Here is a 26,760-nt window from a genome sequence, read left to right on the forward strand (position 1 = left end):
GGTTGCTAAAGGCTGACAAGGTCTGTGTCTGGGTTCCTTGTATTCTCACCTATCAGACCACTCCAAACACATCTATTAAATATTCTTTAAAACTTTCCTACTTTGTCTATGATCACTTCCCTTCCCTCTCACCATTCCTGCAGGGAGAAAAGCAGTCATGTGTTTCTTCTCTCCTAAAAGGAGCTTATCTTTTACTTTCTGGAATTTAGTTCATTTAGGTTAATTTGTATCCTCAGATATCTGGTAGGTTTTTAAAAGCCCAATTTTGCAGTTTATTGGACTTGTTCTGGTTGTTAGGGTAGGAGTGGTGATTTCTCTGGTTTTCTACATGTGAAGGAGAAGCAGAAGTCCTGCCTGAATTTCAAAGTAACCATCAACCATATTGCAACGATCCTGGCTGAGTCTGAGTTGGGAAGGTTTTGGAAGGTGTTAAGCAGAAACAAAGGCAACACATCTGAGTCAAAATATGACATAAAACCCTGCAGTTAAATAGTAGGTATGAAAGTATATGAAATGTGAAGTATTTCATGCATAATTCAGTCTAGGTAATGATAAGAATTATTGTTATGTAGTGTTATATGTCATTGTTTGTGTTGATTTCCACCCTGTTTCCAACAATTCATTAAAAAACTGATCACACACATAGCTTTTCCTATCTGTAAATGTGCTCACTTCCTATATTAAGGCACCATCCTCCATACCTTGTAACCCAACAGCCATAACTAAATTTACAATTTAAACTAAATCAAACAGAAACAGTCACTGATAATTTTAATATTGGTGGTTTAAAGGACACATTATGAAGAAATTAAAATGCAAAAGGCAGCACAAAGTTAAATTAAATTATTTATTATGGAAAGATTAGTCAATCTAGTTATTTCCCTAAATTTTGCATGAATAAAATATGACACAAAATTTCCTTTTGGGTGATCAGTATATAGACCAGAAACTCCCCAAAGAAGCTGTATTAATAAAGTTAACTCATTCCTTATTAATGCTCCAGGCATTTTAACAACATGCAAAGTGAAATATCCACCTCAAAAATGACTTTAATGGTAAGTTATTTCTTTGCTTCACGTACACAATGGATAATTAGTTCAGGAAAAAAATCTCAAAGGAAGAAAAAATAGCCAACTGTGAAATTCACAAATACTTTTCTTGGATTGGGTACAAATGCTATTCAGGCCGATACCAGGGATGCATAAATTCTTTCTATCCTATTTACAATCCAGTCTTGATTAGTTAGGAGCTCATTTTCCAGTTTGTGAATTATCTAGGTCTTTGATTCTTCTCTTCCCTCTGGCTGATTACCTTTCCTATTTCTCTGCTCATTAGCACCTCCACTAGAAGGGGATGAAAACCCAGGTGAAAAGAAAAAGTGAATCACACATGAACATTTTTAAGTACTCTGAAGCTTGACTTTTTTAAAAAAATAATATTCCTATTGTAAATGTATGTCAGATGTTCTGTTATCAATTTAAAATTCTACCACTTATAGTCTGAAACAAAATTCCTCGAGAAATTACTTCTCTTCATCTGGCTATCAGAATCTAGTATAAAATGAGGATGATATTCATACCTTCCTTTCAAAGTCATTCTGAGATCAACTCAGAGAAATAGAAATTTGTGTCCTATAAATAGCTATACAAAAGTTGTTATGTTTTGAATTCCTAAAATCCCTTTTTCAATTTTTGCTTCTTGTACTTCCCTTAAGATTTGGGGCTTGCCTAGGGAAAAGGCTCATTGCCAAAAGACGTTTTTCTTTTTCTTTTTCTTCTGTTCTTTTTTTTTAACCTTCCCTTTTAACTCTAACATGATTATGAAATGTACTCTTGATATAAAACTAGAAGATACTGGTAAAAATATCATTGTATCCTTATTGACGAAATCCATTGATTGGTTCTTCACCATCTTCTATTGAAATGGATAACCACAAGTTGCCTATATAAATATATATCCATACTAAAATGGCGCTTATTCTAATGTATATTTTCATAACTTTAGTTCATAAAATGAAGACAAATCCCACAGAATACAATTTTCAGTAATTTGGAGGGTTCATTGTACATATTTATTCTATCAAAGTTTACCTCATTTGTGATGTTTTAAAAATGGTTTCCCTGGTGATTAAGTTAGTTGTCCAAGGCCTCTGTGACTATTCACCTTTTATATGGTTTACAATTAATTAGATCTTATTTGTGGGTCTCAGATACAACCTTAAATTCTGCTTAAATGGAATCAATTATGCAAACATAAATAATGGTTACAAAAATAAAAACAGTCATTAAAGTACAGTATACAAACCTTTAAAAACAAAACTAAATTAGTGTGTGTGTGTGTGTGTGTGTGAGCGCGCATGTGTGTGTGTTTGAACTATCTTAAAGAATAAAGAATACTTTCAAGTAAATGTCTACAAGACCTAAGGGGAAAATATGAAAATAGTTCCTTGTGAATAATAAACCTCTAGAATATGCCTTGTAGGGTACACTGTAAAAGAATAAGATGCCTAGTGGTAAAAAAAAGAAGCTGGGGGGAAATGTTGTCTATGAGTAAGCTCCCATCTGCCCAAAAGTCAACTAGGATAAGTAGTTTATAACAAAGCAAATGAAAAAACAATTGTAGTATCTTATATTAAATAAAAACCTTTATATTACCTTCTATTTTTAAGCTCTCATAAAACAGTTGTGCTTTTTTCTGTTTTTAAATGGACCCTTTAAGTTAAAAACAGACATATTTCAGAGACTTACAGGGATGGGTGGAGGGGAAGTAGAAGGTTTTACCCTATCCTTTCTCTTTCCTGGTTTCCCAAGTATTTTAAAAGAAGAATGCATGAGAGTTGAGTTCTCCACAAAAACATTATATTGACTGATGAAAGATTACTAAATTGATATTAAGAAAGTAAGTGAACCCACTGAACAGAACTCTTCACCTATCTGAGTATGGACTTGGTTTAATTTTATGGTTATATAGCAAACATATACAATTTATAAATTGTTCCCATTGCCTCTCTAATGAACAAGTCATACTAATAAGAGCCTAATTCAATGCACCATCACCATCCCCAGGGTCTCTTTCAACATGGTTCAGTGTGTTCCCTGCCATACTTCCAAATGGAGAAGACAGTATTGCTATCCAAAAGGCAGCCTGACAACTTACAAAGTAAAGGGAAGTTTGAAAAAAAAGTATGTTGTAGGCAATTAATGCCTGTATATTGTGACTATTTAAAAAGCTTTGATAAATTTTATTATTCCACAAAACAACAGCTTAAAAATCAATCCAATATTTCTTTTTTTTTCTTAATATAAGGTCACTTTTAGCCTGTTAATTCCTGTGATTCAATATCAAAGTGAATGTGACCAAAATGCAAGACACTTTTGTAAAGGGTAATAATTGACTGATGGCTCTGGCAATGGGGTAGAGATTGAAGCCCTCAGTGACAAGGGTTTAGCCATTCAGCTAAACCTGGAATTAATTCCAGGACACATTCCATGAAAAGTGCCATATAATTTTAAACTGAACCTATTTTTTAAACAGATTTATTGAAGTATAATTTTATATATGATATATATATATTCTATATAGGTTATATTATTTGTGCTATATTCATATAATTATATGCCATATATACATAAATTATGTGTTATATATGTATAATTCATTATATGTTATATAAAGTATAACAAAATATTGTACACATTTAAAGCATACGATTTTATGAGATTTAACATGTGTATGCATACTGTTTTTTTTTAATTTTTTTGACGTTTTTATTTATTTTTGAGAGAAAGAGAAAGAGAGAGAGAGAGAGCATGTAAGCAGGGAAGGGGCAGAGAGAGAGACACAGAATCTGAAGTAGGCTCCAGGCTCTGAGCTGTCAGCACAGAGCTTGATGTGGGGCTTGAACCCATGAATTGTGAGATCATGACCTGAGCTGAAATTGGACGCTTAACCAACTGAGCCACGTAGGCACCCCATCATATGTATGTACTTTGAAACCATCATCACAATCAAGATAATGAACATGTTTATTATGTTTATTCATGCCTCAGGTATAGGAGTTCCTGTACCTCCAAATCCTTGCTAACATTTGGTATGATCAGTCTTTTAAATTTTAGACATTCTAATAGGTGTATATCTCATTATGATTTTAATTTGCATTTCTATAATGACTAATGATGTTGAGCACATTTTCATGTGCTTATTTATCATTCATAATCTTTTTTGTTGAAGTACCTGCTCAAGGGGTGCCTTGGTGGCTCAGTCAGTTAAGCGTCTGACTTCAGCTCAGGTCAAGATCTCGCGGTCTGTGAGTTCGAGCCCTGCAATGGGCTCTGGGCTGATGGCTCAGAGCCTGGAGGCTGCTTCTGATTCTGTGTCTCCCTCTCTCTCTGCCCCTCCCCCATTCATGCTCTGTCACTCTCTGTCTCAAAAATAAATAAAACGTTATAAAAAAAATTGAAGTATCTGCTCAAATATTTTTGGTCAAAGTGCAGAGGGTTGTTTGCTTTTTTACTGTTGGGTTTTGAAAGTTCTTTAAATATCGTGGATATAAAAAAATATTCTGGATATAAGCACTTCAACAGATATGTGATTTGTAAATATTTTCTTACATTCTGGTTTGTATTTTCACTTTCTTAACAATAGGTTTAGAAGCACAAAACTTTCGAATTTGGGTAAATCACATTTTTTTTTCTTTGAAGCACCGTGCTTTTGGTATATATTTAAGAAATATTTGCCTAACCTAAGATCACAAGAACTTTCACCTATGTTTTCTTTAAGAAGTTTTATAGTTTTAGGTTTTTCATTTAGGTCTATGACTATTTTGAATTAATTTTTATATATCATGTCAGATATGAGTGAACACTTACTTTTTTGAATATGGATACCAATTTTACTAGCATCATTTGTTATATGTTGTTATATTTTGTCCACTGAATTTCTTTTTTGCAACTTTGACAAAGTCAGTTGTTCACACAACTGACGTGTGAGTTGTTTTCGGGCTTGCTATCCTCCTTTAATCTATTTGTGTATTTATCTTTATGCCAGTATCTTGATTCTTGCAATTTTAAAATAAGACTTGAAATCAGAAAGTGTTAGACTTCTAAATTGGTTCTTTTTGAATGATTTTGGCTACTGTAAGTCCTTTGCACTTACACAGGGATTTCAGAATCAGCTTGTCAAATGGTACCAAAAAAAGTAATGCTAACATTTTGATTACGACTGCATTTTATCTTTACACCAGTATGGGGACACTTGACATCTTAACAATGCTAACTCTTCCAATCATTGTAGAGCCTCCCATTTATTTAGGTCTTCTTTAATTTCTATTAGCAGGATTTTGTAGTTTTCAGGATGCATGTCTTTCACATCTTTGTCAGATTTATCCCAATTTCATGTGTTTGCTGCTTAATTTTAATACAATATGATATATTTACTTCAGTTTCCAGTTGTCTATTGCCAGCATATAAAAAGTATAATTGACTTTTATAAGTTGATCTTGTATCTTGCAACTTTGCTAATAAATTCATTTATTATTAAAAAAAATTTTTTAGTATTTATTTTTGAAGGAAAGAGAGACAGAGTGTGAGCAGGGGAAGGGCAAGGAGAGAGGGAGACACAGGCTCCAGGCTCCGAGCTGTCAGCGCAGAGCCAGACACGTGGCTTGAACTCACATACCGCGAGATCATGACCCAGGCGCCCCTAACCTCATTTATTATTTAAAGTAGAATTTTGACAGGCCATGACCAGGATTAGGTGAATTAGGCAATCTCCAGAGGTGCATAATTTAAGGGATTACAAGAAAAGTTGGTAATGAAGATAAACACTATTTTAATGCAATATTTTAAGAAATAAAATATGAAAACAACAGCCTATAATGTAGCTTCCTGGTTTTGTAAATAAAGTGGTTTTTATTGGTACATTTAATCATATTTTCTACATAAACAATCATATCCTCTGTGAATAAAGTTTCACTTTTGCCTTTGAAATCTGCATATCTCTTTGTTGTTGTCACTCTTTTATTTAAACAAATAAACTCTAGCAGAAATGTGGAATAGAAGTGGAGAGAGCAGATATCCTTATCTTATTTCTCTTGGGAAGAAAATATTCAGTCTTTCACCATTAATTAGGATGTTAGCTGTAGGTTTTTGTTTGTTTTGTTTAATGGTTCTCACCAGGTTAAGGAATTACCTCTCTATTCTTAGTTTGCTGAAATTTCTTTTAAATTAAAAACAGATTTTTGGATTTCTTCAAATATTTTTTGTTTGGTTTATGGAGATAATTATATAATTTATGTTGTTCTCATTGTTATTATTTAGTTTGTATTTTATGTGAATTACAATATTCTCAAATGTTAAACCTACTTAGAATTCTTGGGATAAACCTCATTCGGTCATGATGAGGTCATTATATTCTTTATATGTTATTGAATTCTATTTGTTAAAATTTGTTTACAACTTTTGCATCTATGTTCATGAAGGACAATGGTCTATACTCTTCTTTTCTTGTCCTGTCCTTGTCTAGTTGTAATAAGGTGTTGGCACCATAGATTTAGTTGGGAAGTATTCCCCCTGTTTTACTTTTCTGAAAGTGTGTGTGTAGAACTGGCATTATTCTTTCTTTCTTTTTTTTTTTAACTAACAATCCATTTATTAAAAAGGTCGATTTAAGCATCTGCTATGGTGACTTCCACCTCAACTCCTGGCTCAATACTGATGGAAGTAATCTGTCTAACAATCTCAGAAGGACTGTGCAAATCAATGAGCAGATCGTTGATCCTCATCTTTAAAACGATCCCAAGTCTTAGAACCTTTACCACAAGGAGTTTTCTTGTAGTGATTCTCAGTCTTGGCAGGCATCCGAAATGGTCCTTTCACTTTGAGATTCTTTTCCTTTGTGCCTCTGATCAAGTCAGCACATACATTCTCCAAAGATTTCACGTTGCGGCTGGTTAGAGTAATTCTAATCTGGTGAATGGCCACCTCTGATTCCACGGGTGTCTTTGGGCCATGGCTTCCTGACTGACTTATTCCTGAGCAAGAGAGAACAGCAGTGAGTTGGGAGGAGGGCAGAGCCTGCAAAGCTCCGCTCTAGCTGTGACCATGTCTTCCTCAAAGAGCTGGAATCATTCTTTCTTAAAGGGTTGGTGGAATCTACTCAGGAAGCCATCTGGGTCTGTAGTTTTCTTCATGGAAATGTTTTGACCTATAAATTCAATTTCTTTAACATTATTGCTTCTTGACTAAGCTTTGATAGTTTTCGTCTTTCAAAAGATCTGTCCAGTTTATTTGCATAAATCGTTTATAACATTCTATAATTTTTCCTTTAATATCCGTAGAATCTGCAGTGGTGTTACTTCTTTCATTCCCTATATTGATAATTTGTGTTTCTGGTCTCCTTTTTTCTTCAGTCTGTCTGTTTTATTAATTTTGGCTGTCTTCTTAAGGAATCAGCTTTACTTTCCTTGATATTCTCTATTTTTAGAGAGAATACTGTTTTCTAACTTACCAATTTCCTCCACTGATCTTCATTATATCCCTTATTTGAGTTTAGTTTATTCTTCTTTTTCTACATACCTTGAATGAACTGAATTCTTTAAAATTATTGATACTTCTTTTGTGGCACAGAATATGGTCTATTTTAATAAATGTTATGGACATATTTGAAAAGATAGTGTATTCTGTTACCATTGGATGGCATGTCCTATTAATGTCAGTCAGATGGGTTGATAGCATTTTTCAAATCTTGAATGACCTCCCTTCATTGTTTTATTAATGATTTATAGGTAGGTATAGAAATAAACTGTGATTCTGAGTTTTTCTATTGCTCCTTGCTGTTCTATTAGTTTTTGCTTCATGTTATCTTAAAATTTTGTTACTAGGTGCATAAACTTAAGGATTGCTATCACCTGTGGATGAACTGACCATTTCATTATAATAAAATGCTCCCTTTTTGTCCCTGGCAATATTCTTTGCTTTGGCATCTACTTTGTTTTTTTTTTTTATTAATATTATAAGATTTTATTTGATTAGAGTTAGCATGGTACATCTTTTTCCATTGCTTCAATTTTCTTTTTGTGTCTTCATATTTAAAATTATTTTTCTTGTAAGCAGCATATACACAGTAGAGTCATGCTTTTTCATCCAATCCAAAAATCTCTGCCTTTTAATTGGGAATGTTTCAACCATTTACATTTCATATGATTATTGATATGGTTAGGTTTTACTCTATCATCTTACTACATGGTTTCTATTTGTGTCATCTCTTCTTTAGTACGTTTCTCTTTTTATGCCTTCTTTTGGTTTAAGTACTCTGTATGATTCTATTTTATAACTCTACTGTTGCTTTTTAGCTATAATTCAGATGCATTATTTTATTAGTTGTTTAGAGCTTCAATTGTACATAGTTATCACAGTCTACCTTCAAGTGATACAAAACCTTACATAATTTGTTAGGAGCTTACATTAGTATAATTCATTTTATTCCTCACAACTCTTGTACTTTATTGTCATTTTACCTTTATATATTTTATAAACCACACAGTCTTATATTTTTGTTTAAACAAACAATTCTCTTCTAAAGTGAATCAAATAAGAAGAAACAAAATCATATATTTACGTATGTAGTTACAAATCCTGGTATTCTTCCTTTCTTTGTGTAGATCCATATTTCAACCTAGCAGCATTTTACATTCTGTCTAAAACAGTTTTTAAACATTTCTTGTGGTGCTGATCTCCTGATGATGATTTTATTTTGGCTTTTCGTGTTTGAAAAAGTATTTATTTCACCTGTATTTTTGAAAGATATATTGTTGAATTTTGAAATCTACTTTAACAGTTGTTGACCTTTTATTTTCTTTCAGCACTTGAAAGTTGTTGTCTTCTAGCATGCATTGTTTCTGACAACAAATCAAAACAGTGACTTTTATATTTGTTCTTCTGTAAAGAATATGCTTTTTTCTCTGATTTCAAAATTGTTTCTTTATCATTGGCTCAACTAATTTAATTATGATGTACTCCTTGGTATAATTTTCTTCATGTTTCTTATGCCTGGAGTTCAAGTTTCTTGTTTTTTATTTGTTTGTTTGTTTTGCAGGTGGAAAGGCTTATAGTTTTATGCAAAACTGGGAATTGGAGCCATTTGGTTTCTTCAAACTTTGAAAACTCCAGTATATATCAAGCCACATGAAGTTGTCCCTAGCTCACAAATAGTATATTTACTCCCCACTCTCCAACCACCCCCCATGCATTTTAATTTGGATAGTTTTTATTGCTATTATCTTCAAGGTGACTAATCATTTCTTCTGCAGTGCCTAATATGGTGTTATTAGTTACCAGTGTATTTTTCATCTTATTCATTGTAGTTTTCATTCTGGAAGTCTGATTGCATTTTTTGTTTTGTTTTGATTTTTATTTAAAAAATTTTTTTAATGTTTACTTATTTTTGAGAGAGAGAGGTGGGGGGGAGGGGCAGAGAGAGAGGGAAATACAGAATCCAAAGCAAGCTCCAGGCTCCAAGCTATCAGCACAGAGCCGACAAGGGGCTCAAATCCACGAACTGTGAGATCACGACCTGAGCTGAAGTTGGATGTTTAACCGACTGAGCCACCCAGGTGTCCCACATGATAGGTAATTTTTAGTTGAATGCCAGACACTGTGAATTTTATCTTATTTGGTCCTAGATATTTTTGTATACCTATATTCTTGAGGTTTGTTCTGAGTTGCAGGTTACTTGGAAATATTTTGATCCTTTCAGATCTGGCTTTTAAGGGTTGTTGGGCATGACTAAAGCAGTGCTAAGCCTATGGCTAATTGTGAATCATGGGGTTTTCCAGTCTGGCTGGCAGGAAGAGTCATTATTCCCAGATCCTTTTAAGAATTGAGTACTAGTTCTTCTAATCCATTCAGAAAGTTCTTTCTGCAGTCTCTTGTAATTTACTCACATGCATGAGCTGATGTACTCTGTTGAACACTCAAGAGGGACCTTCTGCAGGTCGCTGGAGTACTCCCTGCATGCAGCTCTCTGCTTTCTGGTGTTCTATCTTGTGAATTCTAGCCACCTTGGTTTCTCTGGACTTTCAGCTTTGTCTCCTCAACTCAGAGAGACTTCTGGGTTCTTCTCCCTGTAATGTGGCCTGGAAACATTCTAGCGCATTGGCAGAGCTCATTCCTTTGTTTTCCATCTCTCAGTGACCACTATCTTTATCGACTGTTGTTCCAGGTCTTAAACACTGCTGTTTCATATATTTTATACCTTATTTTATGTTGCTGTTTCAGGTGGGATGGTAAATCCAGTCCCCATTACTCCATCTAAACTGTAGCTAATGTTTTCTTTTAAGGAACTAGGAATATCCTATTCAAAAAAAAAAGAAAAAAATACTTGGCTACATGAAGCCAGAAACTAATCACAGAACTATGAGCTTCATTATGCATTCTGATTCATTTTGGCTACTCTTGTTTGTAGAATTAAACACATTTTAATTTTTCTCTTTCTATGCTGATACTAATAACTGCCATTATTTAAGTCTTGTTTTAATTGGAAACTAAGTCAAAAGAATGAGTGATATTAAAGCACAGAAGTATAACAAATAAAACACTGAATAAAGATCAGAAGACTTTACATTCTATATTACATATAATAAATTCAAGTTTGTAAGTATCACTAAAAAGCATATTTAGTGAGCTAGTTTTTAATTTTTTAGTTGGTAATTATTTCTAAAATAGTGACTTGTATATGCACTCTTAGTTCACAAATGCTTTGCAAATCAACTGGCAATATACTTCAAGAGCTATAAATAGGCTGTTACCTTTGACTTGCCAAATCCCCCTCTCAGAATATTTCATGAAAACTAATTATTACTTTACGAAGGAATAAAAGCTAAATGCATAAAGGTATCCTATGCAATATTATTTATAGTGGTGAATAACTTCAATGTGGCAAACAAGATACATATAATATCTCATTTAATCTTTACAACAACCTCTGGGAATAGTTCTTGTTATCACACAGATGAGGAAGCAGACTCTGAGAGCATCAATAAACAGCAAGTCAGAGTTGATGCTGAGATTCAAATCTATTCTGACTTTAAACCTCATACCATTAGCTCTTAGACTCTATCAACTCTAGAAAGTGAAAACAGAGATTTGTTAGGATAACTGGACATGGACTGTTTTACATCAATCCACCCTCACTTTTTAAATTTCCACTATTATTATGATTAATTTTTATTTTATTTTTTTGTACACTAGATAGATCTTTTAAAAAATCAATAAAGTAATGTCAGCAGATAACCGTCCTGGATTTTAGTAAAGGAGGGAGGTTGGGAAGTATCTATATTCTCTAGAATTCATGAACGATGTTAGAAAATCACTACTTAAGCTCTGGTGTAAAGAAAGAAGGAGTTTCCTGGGGATATACTAGACTTCCCTTCAATATTTGCTCCAGCAGTTTCCTAATTTATTTAAAATAAATCAACATGGGAATGTGTAGAAATTGACAGAAACAGAGAATTGACAAGCTCAAAAAATTCCAGAGGGAACAAAGAAGGAATCCCTCCAGTGCAGGGATGCTTACATTTCTGTTGGTGAATATCCTTTTCAGAACATGAGGGGGAAAGAGCGAAGGTGATGTTTATGCTTTATAAGCTCTGTATTAAGAAAGCAATGGTTTAATAAAAAATGAAAGCAAAAGTTAACAACCCTGGTCATCATTGGCCTGAAACATATATATTGTAGTTTTATCTGTTACTAAATTTTATTCTTCTAAACAGATTGAGAGGGGATAACAAAATCCCCATATTTCTAATGAGTAAGACTTAGTTATAAATAATCCAAAGAAAAGAAAGCCTGCTTCTGCTGAGTCAGCCTTTGTGGTGCCTATAGGAAGACTGCAGCAGTTATGGGGTGATGAATACCAACTGAATAAGCAGTAAGCATCCTCCTTGCTTAGAGGACACCTAGATTTGACTCAATCCCTTGACTCCCTATTTTCAAATACAGAACTTAAGATGGGACCAGGTAACAGTTCAAACCAAGGTCCACATTGAGTCACCGACATTGTTCTCGAAAGTCAGCTATAAATGTCTTGAGCTGGGACTAATGACAAAATAATGGTTGGCTGATGACAGACTTCTTTCTTTGTCTAATAAAAAGATTTTGCTTTCCTTTTTGAGAGTCTGTGGTTAAGAGAGCTCAATATAATTGACCTATCTGAGTGGGTGGGTAAAGGAGAGCTGAAATGACATATTACTCTTAATTCCTCAGGTTCTTTAGTGCCAAGTGAAATACCTCTTCAAGGTGTAATGGAAAGATTTCCAGCCCCAATGACTTCACTTACTAGCCGCGTGACACAGTGCCCTGTGCAATGCCATATTTATAAAAGTCAGTCTCCTCATCTATAAAATGAGGAAAAACTCTGCTTCACAGATACATAAAGCCCTAAGTACAGGCCCTGGCACATATAAAAGGCTCTTGAACTCTGATACAGGACTTTTATAAATATGTAATGATATATGTCAATGGTCATGAATGATACTGGTTTTATGCAGTAGGATTAATTGATGAACTTTATAAAAAATATGCACACACACCACATACATATATACATATGTATACACACACACATACACACACACACACACACACACACATTCACACTCACACAAATGGATATTCACTGTATCCATCCCAGAATTTCTGAAATGACTAAACTAGGACAAAGCCTAACCATAAATACCTTTTCTGAAGTTCCACAAGAGATTCTAATATGCAACCAGAGCTGAGAAGCATTGGGCAAAGGTTCTTAAACTGAGGTCCATAGAATTCTTGATAGAATACAGGAAATTCGTGAACTAGGATGGAGAAAAACTTAGACCTTTATTTTTATTTTCTTTATTTTCACTAACCTCCTGCTGTAATTTAGCATTTCCTCAGGAATGCAACAAACCATAGTAGGGCTATTGATAACCTGGGACTTTGCACCAACAGAAGCCACAGAAAATCACCTTAAAGTTGCTTCAGATATCTCAAGGTGTCACTGATGGTCACCATTATGTTAAAATTCCAGTAGTTACTACATCCGCCACTAGATTGTGTTTTAGTGACTTATTAAAGAGTAACGTGCATTACTATACTGTATTTGTAAAAATATATTGAGCATTCATTTTCATACAATAGGAATCCTTTGCAAACTGTTGAATTGGGTTTTACACATTCAAAAACATTCTGAAGAAAGGCTGTTAGGCTTTGGTAGGGTGTGTAAGGAGTCCAGGGCACACACACGGGGTTCAGAATTCTGTATTTAGAGGATAATTGGTCAGGAAAGCACTTTCAGGAATGCTGATGAAGAGCAACTTGTTTGGAATCATTTTGAACTTAATGTGTGCAATGCTGATTTCTCAGTAATGAACTGAGGAAGGGTTTCAGTAGAATGAGGTGTATTGTAATTGAAGTATATTTACATATCAATTGTTCTTCCTTTATTAATTTCTCTAACAAAGCCATCACTCCCTTTTCTATCTTCACCAGCTAATTCGCTGCTGAATCCCTATCTTTTGCCTAACTCTTACTTTAGCTGCCACAAATGATAGAAAATGTCAGTCTTTGTTTGCTAATTCAGTGCATTCAGACAAAATGCAGCATGTATTTTTTTGGTTAAAAAAAATTGCAAAGCTTAAAATATATGGTTTCTAAGGCTTTTGCAGTGAGAATGAAAGGATTCACTTAAAATTGATTTCTGTAAGCCCTAATTATACAGTACATTTCATAATAAGCATTGCAAAATCTCAGCTTAGGAACAAAAAAAACTCTTAGTAATAAACTGTCACTACAATCATCAGTGTGCCAAATTTAATTCACAGATAAATAAAAAGAAACCTTGAAAGCCGGGCAGAAGTCTAGCCTAAAGTGTAGGCTTTGGTATAACTCTGTGCTAGTTAAGGAACAAGCCTTTACAATATATTTCAGGGGTCTCAATGCCTTTCTAGTCAAGGTGTTCTTCCAGCTGTCTCCTCCAGTTCATGGTCAACTGGTGTCTACTCTCTCTGGAAAGAGAGATACTAGCTGCTGCTGCTATCAGCTGACCTACATCCCTTCTCCACAACCCCCAGGACAATTTCTTTTTCAGAAAAGTTACCCTTGCTTAGAAGCTGCCACACTGGGTTGAATTACCCGATCCCTGTCATCAAAGGTGGCAGCCACGCACTTGAGAATGATGTGGGAAAACTCCAGTGAGAGTGATAATTAAACTTGGAAAATGAAGGGTCACCTTCTTTCGTTCAGCTCATTGGGTTTGGCATCAGAGTAATTCCAAAACAGTGGGGGATATTCTACTCGCAGCATGGCAATATCTAGGTGCAACACATTATTTCTCTGGGTTCAAATGGGAATGCCATTTTAATTGTATTTAAAATGTTATCATGGATATGGAGGATAAAAGTGTTAGAAATTAGTTCTAAGGATATAGAAAAAGAATAATGAGTATAATCTCAATGGCGAAAGAATTAGAAACAAGAAAAGGATGCATTGTTTTCTCAGAAGGAAAAAGCATATAGGAGGAGAAAACTGTTTCCAGGGAAATTTTGAAAAGAACATTTAAATGTGCTTCTTCTTTCTACTTGACTGTGGAATCACAAAGCAAGAGTTTCATCTCAGCTTTCTCGTCTACTTACTGTCATTTCTTGGAGGCCACTGTATAATATCTCACTCCTGCCCAAAAGAGAGTAGAGTTTGAGACAAGCCAATGGCAGGAGTTCTCTTCTAGGAAAAGGGATTTTTTTCAGATACTATGGCTTATCTAAATACTATAGAAGCAATATCTGGAGAAATTATATTTCATCCTCTTACATTGCATTAAAAAGTAATACTGAAATTTTAAAGGCCTGAAATGATACTGCACTTTGTGCACTAGAGAACACTATAATTAGACAGGAGCACAGATGCTAAAAGCAAGTTTCAAGTTCAAATTCTGGTTTCACCATGTAGAATAGTCCCCCTTTATCTATGAGGGATACATTGCAAGACCTCCAGTGGTTACCTGAAACCATGGATAGCACTGAACCCTTTATAAACCATGCTTTTTCCTATATATACATACCTATGATAAAGTTTAGTTTATAAATTAGGCACAATAAGAAATTAGCAACAAAAGCTAAGAATAAAATAGAACAGTTATAACAACACACTGTAATAAAAGTTATGTGCATATGGCCTCTCTCTCTCTCAATATTGTACTGTATTCACTCTCCTTCTCATGATGATGTGAGATGATAAAATGCCTATGTGATGAGATAAAGTGAGGTGAATAACATAAGCACTGTGACAAAGCTTAAAGCAACTACTGACCTTCCAACATCAGAAGGAGGATCATCTGCTTTCAGACTGGGTTGACTCCTGGTAACTAAAACCATGGAAGCTGAAAGGGGAACCGAGGAATAGCTGTGCAACCCTGGGCATGTAATGTTACTTCTTTGTTTCCTATCAGTTTCCTCTCTGTGAAATGGGGAAAGTAATAGTACCTATCTTATAAGATTATTTAAAGATTGAGTGTTAAAATACATAAGACATTTATAACAATACCAACCACACTTTAATATTATAAGAGCTCACACTTATTATTTTTGCTATTATTTTACGGTTGTTCAGTACCTAGTATAATACTTAAAACCAGTAGATGGTGTTTAAAAATACATTAATAATTCTTCTTATACTTGACCCACTTTTTGTCCCTGTCTTACTGAGAAAAGCTTCCCACAAGATTTTGTCCCTTTAAAAAACAAATAGCTCAACATAATTGTTTACTAGAGTTAATTGCATAATGTGAACATAGAGTATTTGCAACATCAATTTCAGAAAGTGAAAAATTCCTAAAGAACAGAATCTACAGATATCATATGGGTATTGATAGTTCCCTTTATATATGAAGGTTTGACTTGAGGATGATTAATTTTATTCTATGTGTGTATATTTTGTTTCAAGGTAAGAGAGCTTTGAACCAATTAGAATACTCCAAAACAACAACAACTTAATGGGTTAGGCAAGAGAATGAAATAGAAAGTCCCTTTATAAGAATTTCAAATTTATCAGTTTGTGGGAAAACATCCACAAATTTCATTAGATTTTAAAATATCTATCATTAGAGTACTTAAAACATTCCAATTCATCTTTGAATCTTTTCTACAACACAAAGACACACATTGTCCAAACCTCAACTTCCATTCATCACCAGCTCTGAGACAGAAAATGATGGGGGGGGGAGCAGAAAATTGTGTGTGTGTGTGTGTGTGTGTGTGTGTGTTGTGTATATGCATATGTGTATCAGAGTGATGAGGGGGAAAAATAAATGAATTAAGAACAACTCTAACCATCTACTGAAGAGAAAATACTACCTATAGATTAAAAAACTACTGGCGACATATAAAAATCCATAAAGAAATGAAATATATGTAATCTTTGTGTACAATACTTTTAAAGAAAGGGCTTTATAAAAGATAGTGACTCATTTAGTATAAAGGTATTAAAATTATTTGGTAAATTATTTCCCACTGAAAAAACATAAATAAACTATACAAGAAGATATTCTGCTTCTGCCTCAGGTTTATATTTAAAATGATTTATAGCCTGCAATTTCTTCCTAAGGTCATCACCTTCATAAATACTAGCTACATACAGTGAAAACCAAGTCAATAAAATGAGGATTTCATTTCTCTTCCTCTGCTTATGTAGATACTTCTTCCATCTGCATGGCACCCATTTATAACAAAGCCTCACATTGTGTGGATTTTTATGAGTTCTTGAGCTTTTCTTTCTTTTTTATCTTTCTATGCATCAGCAAAGCAACTGGCAGATTCTTTAATAAAATATATTATACACATTAATATTTATAAGCCTATGAATTGGATGTTTAAATAAACATTCACCAACTTATGCCAATTCTTTTGTTTTAGACATTAAATCACACTTACATTGTCTGGAAAGTCAGCTTTTAGTTCGGTGACACTTTGACACCAATATGCAGCCGTTTTTTCACTGATGAGCTCAATATTCAGGAAGGAGCTTTGTCCAGGGCCATACATGGGGCCAGAGGTAGTCCCCCGGATGATTCTAGGCGAAACATTTGTCACGATGTCCTGATAAAAGAGTAAAGATATTGGGTCTCCTTTTGACCAAGAAAAACTACAATCTTTATTCGATGCTCATTTCTATATGACAATATTTTACCAAGTCCTTTCTCACATTTTTAGAGAAGAATTTTAAAAATATATTTTAAATTACATGTGAATATAAACTACTTCCAAATGAAAGAGTAAACAAAGTATTTGTCAGCTTTATTTAAATTACTTTCTGTAATTGTAAGGTTAGCATCTTAAAAAATATGTAAATTTATTTTATTGGTTTTGGGCATACATATTTTAATTTGTTTGCAATTAAATAATAAATAAAAACCTGAGAAGTAAAATGTAAGAATATCGTTTCAGTCTAGTTAGTCCAAATACCTTCAATGACATTTTAATTCCAATAAAAGCTAATGTTTTGTAAAGAAAAAAAACCACTATTTTTCTTAAAAAGCAATTCCAATGTAAATCAGCCAGGGAGTACATATTAGTACCACTGGCTCATCAAACTTTAACACATATTCTAACAAACTAACTGTGTCAACCTACCTATAGAATTCTAACTATAAATTCACATTCAATGAGAATTCAGTTCTTCCAAGACTGAAATGAGGATATCAATAACTTCCTGATAACTATAAACAGTAAACAGTCAAATTAACTTGCTTGTTAAGTGTAATTAACAATGTACAACTGCTTCTAAAGCTGTATTAACAAAGAAGAGTAACATTCTTACATTACTAAAAACTAAAAAGAAACAAAGAAGAAAAATGTTTCTTTAGCCAACTTCCAATTAAAATTAATTTTGAGTAAAGGTCATTTAGTTAAGGATTTATCAGAATTAGTCATTTAAGTACCCCTCCTCACCATCTTGTCACTTTTAGTGAGATAACATGAACCCCCATTAGTATATAGCAATTAAGGTCAATTTACATATTTTAATTAAGAACCACCCCATATAAAACAATTAGCGTAATAGGCATACTAACTGGATTTCATAACATTTGGACGTTTTTCCAACTAGATAGACAGGAAACCTTAATTAGCATTAATTAGTGCTGATCTGCATATGTTTGATAAGGCATACCCTTGCCACAAAAGATTATTTATTCCTGAATCTGCCAAATGCTACAGTTGCAGAGGATAAAAGGACTTTTCTTCACATTGCATGTTAATTTCTGGTAATTTACATTCACTTTTACATTCGAATTAGTATACTATAAAATAAATGGTATAAATGTTACAATAAGCCTCCTTAAATATGTACATTTTTACTTATAGGAATCCTGCCAGTTAATGTTTTACTAATTAAGCCATTCCACTTCTATTGTAATTATGGGCAACACCACCAGCCTTACTTTGATTTGCCATTGTGAAACAGTGTTCCACAATCTTATAATGGGTAAAATGACAATTCAAGTCACTCCAGAATGCTCAGGTTTAATGGGTCAAATTTCTGTCTTGGCAAAGGCTTAAATGTATGCTCTACATCCCTGCAGGTGGCTTCTGTGCAGCTTACCCAGGTAGGTAACTCAAGTGCTGCCATGGTCTGAGAACACGATGCTAGGAATTTTGAGACAGAGAGAGACAGAGCATGAATGGAGGAGGGTCAGAGAGAGAGGGAGACACAGAATCCAAAGCAGGCTTCAGGCTCTGAGCTGTCCACACAGAGCCCGACGCAGGGCTCGAACTCACGGACCGTGAGATCATGACCTGAGCTGAAGTCAGACACTTAACCGACGGAGCCACCCAGGTGCCCCAGGCTTATTTTCTTCTATATTCCAACTTTCAAAAGCCATACACTTTAAGCCTTGAAGTCTTCATTTCCTCTGCTCTACTCCCTAGTCTAAAAGCCTTTCACCTAGATAAGTCCAATCTAGGCCACAGGTTTTGCCCTATATAAAACTTGGCCAAGGAAGTGAATACAGTCCTTACTCAGTTCACCAACTCATGTGCCCTGGCGCTGAAGAGTCCCACAAATGAAGGGGCACCTATTTAAAGGACCACTTTATAATTTAGCAGCACCTCCTGCTTACTCAACAAAACTGATTAATGTTAGCAGCATCCCTCTTCCTATCCATTCTTCAGGTCTTAACTTAGACTTCAGTCCCTTTGAGAAACCTTTCCATGTCTCCAACATCATCGTCTTAATAAGCTGCTCTGACTTATGCCACCATAGCAATATATCCTTCCCCAATTGGCATTCTTAACATCCTGTAGTGTAACTGTCTATATTCTTGTCTGAACCTTTCACTAGAGTATAAGGATTGGAAAAGAAACTATCTCATTTGCTAACACATGTGCAGTTTCTAGCCTGGCCTTTAACAGGTGCTCAAATAATGTTTTTTGAAGAAGCCTAAAGCAAAACCCTAGGCACTAGAATGGGTCTTGTCCTGAGGCAGGGGAAGGATAGAGGATTTATTGCTGGCCTTATTCTGTTGCTGAAGAGACATTATATTCAAATTTCAGGTACTGGTTCTTTGCTTTAGATCCTTTCCTACTAGTCTGTTACTCTAGAATTGGGGACTTTCCTTGCTTCCCCTGATACCTCAGCGACCCCTGAATACAGCTCCCTGTCCCCAACTACAGTTGGTAACACTGTGCTTGACACAGATTGCCCACCTCTCCCCATCTCAGCCTACTGCAGAGCCTCAGTGACAGGAAGCATATTTCAACTTCCTCACACTGTAGCTTTTAAGATCTCCCGGATTGTTGGCTCTAACTTCCTGGGTTTATCTGATCTCAAGGATCCAAATACAATGGTTTTATTCAGATACAATCTGACTCTAAGGCTTTCTGGGTCAGGTGGATGTGAATTCCTAAACTGGTCATTGGCTACCTAGAGGATTTCTTGGCTGATGAATGTATTACGATCTTAACCAACTATAGTTGCTTCTTGTGTCTGTGCCCTAGGCTGGGACCACATCTTCATAGTATGTTTAGGCTTTTTTTTTCAATATCATAAAATAAAGAAGACACAGCATAGAAGAATTGCACCTATACTGAGTAAGGAAAACCGCAATGGTCCAGTAATTCTAAGCCATATACTATTTTACAGTAACCCGCCTAATAACAATTAGGCCAACAACCCACAGTGGCCAAATGGATCAGTCTTAACAAGATTTAAATGGAGGACAGTCAGGGGTGTCTGGGTGGCTTAGTCAGCTAAGGGTCCGACTTTGGCTCAGGTCATGCTCTCACAGATTTGTGAGTTCAAGTCCAGTGTCTGACTCTGTGCTGACAGCTTAGAGCCTGGAGCCTGTTTCATTTTCTGTGTCTCCCTCTCTCTCTGTTCCTCCCTCACTCATGCTCTATCACCCAAGAATAAACATTAAAAAAATTTTTTTAATAAAAAAATAAATAGAGGACAGTCAAGCAAATGCTCCATTCTTAAAATGCCCCACTTCAGTGGTAACTTAAAACCTAAAATTCTGACATTAGAGATTTTTCTTTTGAATACTGTGAGTTAAATTTATTTTTAATGTTGGGGGTGTTTTATTTTTCTCTTTTATAATCTGGTATTAAGCTCTAAATATACCATGGGAGAATTATCAATGATCTCCTTAACCAAGATCAAACAGTAAGTGCAAGCAAATCAGAGGGAAATTTTATCTACTTCATAATCAGGGTTGCTAATTCCTTTATGTTGATTTATGACAGGCAGTGTTTCTGTGAACAGGTTAGTGTTCTCTTTCTTTAACTCAAGCCAAGAAAAAAGATCCTTAACAACTGCCCAAATTGCATATGCCTAATGTGTAGAGCTTGTCAACTATCAGTGAGTCAACTGTTGCCATTGTAGCAATTTTAAAATTCAGTGTATTCCAAATTCAGTGAAAGTGCCGAGATTCCAAGATTGTCACCCAGTGATAAATTGGTAATAGAAGTTTTATTCTAGGTTTTCTTTCTCAAATTCATTCATATTTGCTATTATTACCTTATCAAAAAAAAAAAAAAAAACCTCCACTAACTTAAGACTTCTTGGAATTGTTAAGTGAAAGGTGAATGAAAACTTGGATACAACCAATTACCCTTGGTTATATGATTATAGAGTTAAAGCTTCAATAATTGGGCAATAACTTACTAAAGCTTTTGACCTGGGAATACTAGAATTTGAGCATGATTTCATAAGATAATATTTTGCTTTAATATTTAATAGCTAAATTATATTAGCATTGCTTAAGGGAATTAATATAACAAACATATTCAGAATATTTAGAACAAACAAGCTTATTCTCTATAACAAAGAAGAGGAATTACCATAGTTCTAGTCTTCAGTGCATTAACAATATACTGATTTTTTAAAATTGATGTTTATAGATAAGAAAATGTTAGGTGATATCTCTGCTTTGTGTGATATTGTAACTTCCATTATATAATCGAATGTTAGTGACCCCTTAACATTTGAAGTGATGCTAGTGATTTTTCAGCATTAGTAAAGAGATTTAAATGGTAAACAGGCTGATTATATTTGCTTGTTTAAGTTCATTTACTTGACCTCTCTTATCCTAAAGAAAAAAAAAAAAAAACTATAGTGTTTCCATGGTTACCACTGGATCAAGATAGTCACGATGGCCTCAATGAACAGAAAAAGAAACTTTGCAGAGATGTCTTGTTAAGAGGCTAGGAAAAGAAACAGGGTCCAAAAAAGTTGAATTAAAATGAAAAATAAAATTTGCAGAGTGAACCAGAGCTACTCTACCACAACAGATTAATTTAGAAATCTGTTGAGTGAAAAGAGCAAGCTGTGGAAAAATATATAGAATATGATACCTAAAACAAAACAAAACAAAAAACATAACATACTGTTTAGTGAAACACACTTATGTGACCAAATGTAAGTATAAGAAAATAATTAAAATAATTCAGAGGAGTGGTTACCTCTTACAATAGGTAGATACGGGGGGAGAAATTGGGGATGGTGTAGCAACAATGACTTTCTAAAAGTATTAGTGATATATAATTTTAAAGAAGTTTCACTCTTGAACTGCAGAAACACATGGTAAAATGAGAAATCTGTTTTATGCGTTTTGTGGTATCATAGTGCATATTGTTATACACTATAGGTAAAGTTTCATTGGTTTACCTGAAAACCTGTAATTTAAATCTTAGGAGTAAGTCATTCCTTTCTTAATTCCCAAAATTCTGCCATAAACTGGCTCTTCATGTCAAACAAATCTTTTAATTAGTTTTAAAAGCTAGAATTTTAAAAATTAAATGCACTGCATGACAAATTGTCTTCTAAAATATATCACTTTCTGTATGAGTGGGCTTTATCTATACATTATTCCATAAAAGAGGAGAATCACTTTGCAAATAAATCTAACAACAAATATCCTGTTATGTAATATGGTTCTATCATTATAAATCTGGCATACTGCTTCCCTGGGAATAGCAAAACAGTAAAATAAAATTCAACAGTGGCCCAGTTTCCAGTGCAACTCCACTATTATGAAAGAAGTACCAAACATTTTATTTTCTTCATGAGCTAAGTATATTAATATTTGATCACTCCTCAAAATAAATGTTATAATGGTCAGAATAATCTGTACGTGGTTGTTTTGGAGGAGTGGAATGGGTAGGATGAAAATTTGTTCTTAATACATCAATTTTCCATCCTAGTGTCTTATGTAAAGATAGCGCTCAAAAACCTGAAATTGTGACCAAATTTACCCATTTGTCATCAGGAACTTTGAATCTGTCTACCCACATGGAAAACACAGTGAACAAGAATGACAGTGTTATCTACAAACACAAGATAAATTATCAGAGAATTTGTCTACTGCTGCCCAGCTCTAGTGAGCATTAGAGATGAGACTAGAATTCAGGCACATTTAGGTGATATGAATAATATTAGTGACCACTTAACATTTGATGCAGGTGATACCAATCAGCACTAATTTTAGTTGCAAGAAAAACCAATTTAAACAAGTTAGACTTTGTTAAAAAGTAGGGATGTGGTATTTACTTTAAGGAAAAGGAAAAAAAATCCCATAACAGGAAGGAAGGAAGGAAACTCATTTTGAAATGTTTCTCTGTCTCTTCTCTCTGCGTCTATTTGCATAGCTCTTCATCCTTCCCTCTTTCTGTGGAGGGCTTCCTCTGTTACAGTCCATATGATAGAACCATAGGCCCCTGACAAGTTCCAAATTATAAGGGATAGGTAGAGTCATATTCAAATCTTGTTATCTCTCAAGTCCATGACTCATATATATGGTCATATAAACAAAAATGGAGTAATTGAGAGCTAAGCAAGTAATTTTAAAGCAGTCCTAAAGAATCTACTACACAGGACTGGTCTTTGCAAGGTTCACCTTAGAAGGCTTACAAGAAAATATCATATGGACACTAATGAAGTATAATTATTAATTATGAAAGTGGATGTAAAACAGACAAAATTATTATCATGTAATGAAATGAAAATTTCCATAGTCTTGAATAAACCATAACAATCCATTTCCTATTCCTGTAGCCCCAAACCTTGCAAGATCAAAGTTGCAAGAACTCTTTAAAATCCTCTCATGTTTTAGGTTGCATCGAGAATTCTGTGACTCCAATGTGTTGATGTGCTGAAGACAGTCAACACAGACAGCCTGGGGTACACTCAATCTCAGTCTTGCAGCTGGACTGAATTGATGCAATGGATAGTCTATTAAGAAGGGTAAGACAGTACAAGTAAAAGGAAAAACAAACAACACATTGTGTTCTAGAATGAACAGGGAAACAATTTACAACCTGATTATGCTAAAGAAGGGGAAAAAGGAATAGAAACTGAATATTCTGACTGTCTACTATGTGTCAGGGAAGGAATTTTACTCACACACTCTCTAGTGCTCACTTTGGATCAAACATCCCTGACCTCTTAGATAGTGTCAAACGTCTAAAGGATTTGGTATCTCACACTGTCCAAGTATGGAGATTAATTTTTTGAATTTTATTTATGTCATACTAGTAAAATGTTCAATCACAGACTTGTGTAGCCTTTTGTCTTTCCTCTTGCCCTTTTTCAAAGAGCTTATAACTTTGTAAATAGGACACCAAAAAGTAATTTGTTTTGCTCTTTGACTTTCTCATCTGTCAAACTGGCTTCACTACATGCTTTGCTGTATGACAGAGAGGTTGCAGGATTTTAAGTGAAATATTACAGCACATGTCCGATGTGGTGTTTGATTAAATACATATTTATTCGTTCATCAACATGAGCTTTAGAAACAGTCAAAACAGAAGAGTTCAGGCACCTGGCCTTAACTAGTACATGGGCTGAAGTTGAGAAAGCAACAGGAAATGAGGATGTGAAGATTGTAGAGTTGGGTCAGATTACAGAGTCCTGAATGACTGTTTTAAGGAGTTCAAACTTTTTTCTGCAGGCTTTGAGAATCCATTGTGTTCCGTCTCCTATTCAAGTTATTAATACCAATAGCTCACAGCAGCTGTGCATTCACAGAGATAAGTTTTACAAGGAACAGATGAAGAGCTTTTTCAGAGCTGATATCAGATGGATTAGAACGTGATTAATCAACAGACAGACTGATTAAATTATTGGGTTCACTGTTCAGATAAGAGGTTTTGGATACACTCTGCCAAACTGTAATTAACTTAGAAATTTCTGCTGGCCTGCTTATAAGATGATCATGTGATATGCCTTGAAGAAATCTTTTAAGGCCCAGAACAGCAGCTGTGAAGGTGTAAGCATGAGTCAGTTTTAATAATTATTAATCATCTCCAAGTATTAAAGCAGAAATTTCATTGAAAATGATAAATATTTTTTAAGAAACTTCACTTTTTATAAAACTTGTATAAATCCTCTGGTTTTACTCTAGAAGCCACTGTAAACGAATAGCCATCATTTAAGGAAGGAAGCATCTAAATAATTAGTTTTCCATTTCTGCAGTAAGGTTAACATGATGCACAACTGAACTGGTGTCAAAATAAAATTTCTCAGGGATCAAAAATGACAACAAAGCAGAGATTCCTAAGGACAAACTACCTGCAGGGTGGTGTCTTCTCTCAAGGTTTCTGCTGGTCCCTGATGGCCTACAGCCTGATTTCTAATGGCTTAGACATACCTTAGAGAGAGAAAAAGTCAGGGCTTAACCATAAGAAAGGACAAACAAAAAGCAATGCTCTCAATTTGTGAACTAGGAAACACCCAGAGGGCAATGGTGGTGTAAATGTCCACTTTAGCCTTAATTATGGATGAAAAAGAAAATAAATCTCCCTTAGGATTGCACACTTGTGTGGACTGCAAAACTTCAAGTTGAAAATTTGGTTTAAAGGTGACCCCTAGTCATGGTGTCCACAGGTAACTAGAAGACACAGTTTTCAACTCTGTCTGGAGGGATTTTTTACACCAGGTATCAAAAAATTCCCATAAATAAATTTCCATGGAAAGTGAACTCATAACAGAATAATTCTGCTAAACAAATGAGAAAAAAAAATATTGGAAGTGAGAGTCAGGAGGCAGAAAAAGCTACAAAACCAGACTTACAAGGGCATATAGATAACTGAGATTATCAGATTTAGAATCAAATGTTTATTATGTTTGAAAAATAAAAGAGGGATGTATAATCAAAGAATAAGAAACTCAAAACTTATCACGAAAACTTAAAATATAAGCAAAAGAAGGAATATCTAGAAATTTAAATATATATATATATACTTATATATATAACAAATTGGGAAAACAGAATTTTAAGAGTTTGGGGTAAACAAGGGATTAGACATAGCTGAAGAGAATTAGTCAAGTTGATACATGGGAAGACTACCTGAAAGGCAGCAAAGTCAAATGGGATGCAAAACATGATGCAGAGTTGAGAGGCATAGAAAATGAGTAAGAATGAAAGGAGAAATCTAAGTGGGGCTCCCAAGAATATAATGGGGAGTCTTGAGAGAGGCATCAGTTCAATAGAGATTATTAAAGATTCAAAAGAATCAATGAGGGACAGCAGTCTTCAAATTCAGGGACAATAACAAACTCAAGGAATGTTTTTATTTATTTTTTAACTGCCACCTTGTAGTAAATAAAACACCAAAAAACAAAGAGAAGATTTAAAAAGCAGCCAGAGAAAAAAGAAGACTCTCTACAAAGGAAAAGCAGATTGACAGTGAACTTCCTGGCAGTGCCAATGGAAGTCAGAAGAGAGTAAAATATTTTCTATAAGGAAGGAATGTTAACTGAGAAGTGCATAATTTCAAAATTATAACTCAAGGATAAGGGTGAAATAATGACATTTTGAACAAAAGAAACGATGAGCAAATGGCATACAACAGAGAAAATGAATGGGCTAATGCTAATTGGACTGGGATAGATGTGAAAAACAAAGTATTGAACAATTACAAGAATAAAGCAAGTTGCATAAAAACGTAAACTGTATGATTATATTAAATGAAATAGAGAAACAGGCAAAACTAAACAGCATACTGTTCGGACATACATATGTGGTAAAACATATACAAAAGGAAGAAAATGATAATTATAAAATCTACGTCATTCCCTCTAGAGGGAAGACAAAGGGATATATCCGAGTAGGCAACACAGAGTCAAAGGTATAGGAATATCTTCTGTTTCTCTTTCAGTGTGAAATGTGAAAAAAAAGGTATTCATTTTATTATTTCTTAAAATGCATATCTAAATTATATACATTCTTTTATATGCA

General features: G+C 34.3%; 1 protein-coding gene and 1 pseudogene across 2 annotated transcripts in view; both read right to left on the reverse strand.

Moving 5' to 3' along the window:
• The window catches only part of DPYD (dihydropyrimidine dehydrogenase), an 854,343-nt gene that overhangs the window by 322,138 nt on the left and 505,445 nt on the right, over nucleotides 1-26,760 (reverse strand). For both annotated transcript variants that reach the window (XM_027058524.2, XM_027058523.2), the window contains one exon: nucleotides 16,958-17,122. In XM_027058524.2, the coding sequence (XP_026914325.2) occupies nucleotides 16,958-17,122 (165 nt within the window). The remainder of the gene's footprint in view (nucleotides 1-16,957; nucleotides 17,123-26,760) is intronic.
• LOC128312172 (40S ribosomal protein S20-like) lies at nucleotides 4,401-12,054 on the reverse strand (annotated as a pseudogene).

This window comes from Acinonyx jubatus, chromosome C1 (genome assembly GCF_027475565.1).
Source record: "Acinonyx jubatus isolate Ajub_Pintada_27869175 chromosome C1, VMU_Ajub_asm_v1.0, whole genome shotgun sequence".
Lineage (NCBI taxonomy): Eukaryota > Metazoa > Chordata > Mammalia > Carnivora > Felidae > Acinonyx > Acinonyx jubatus.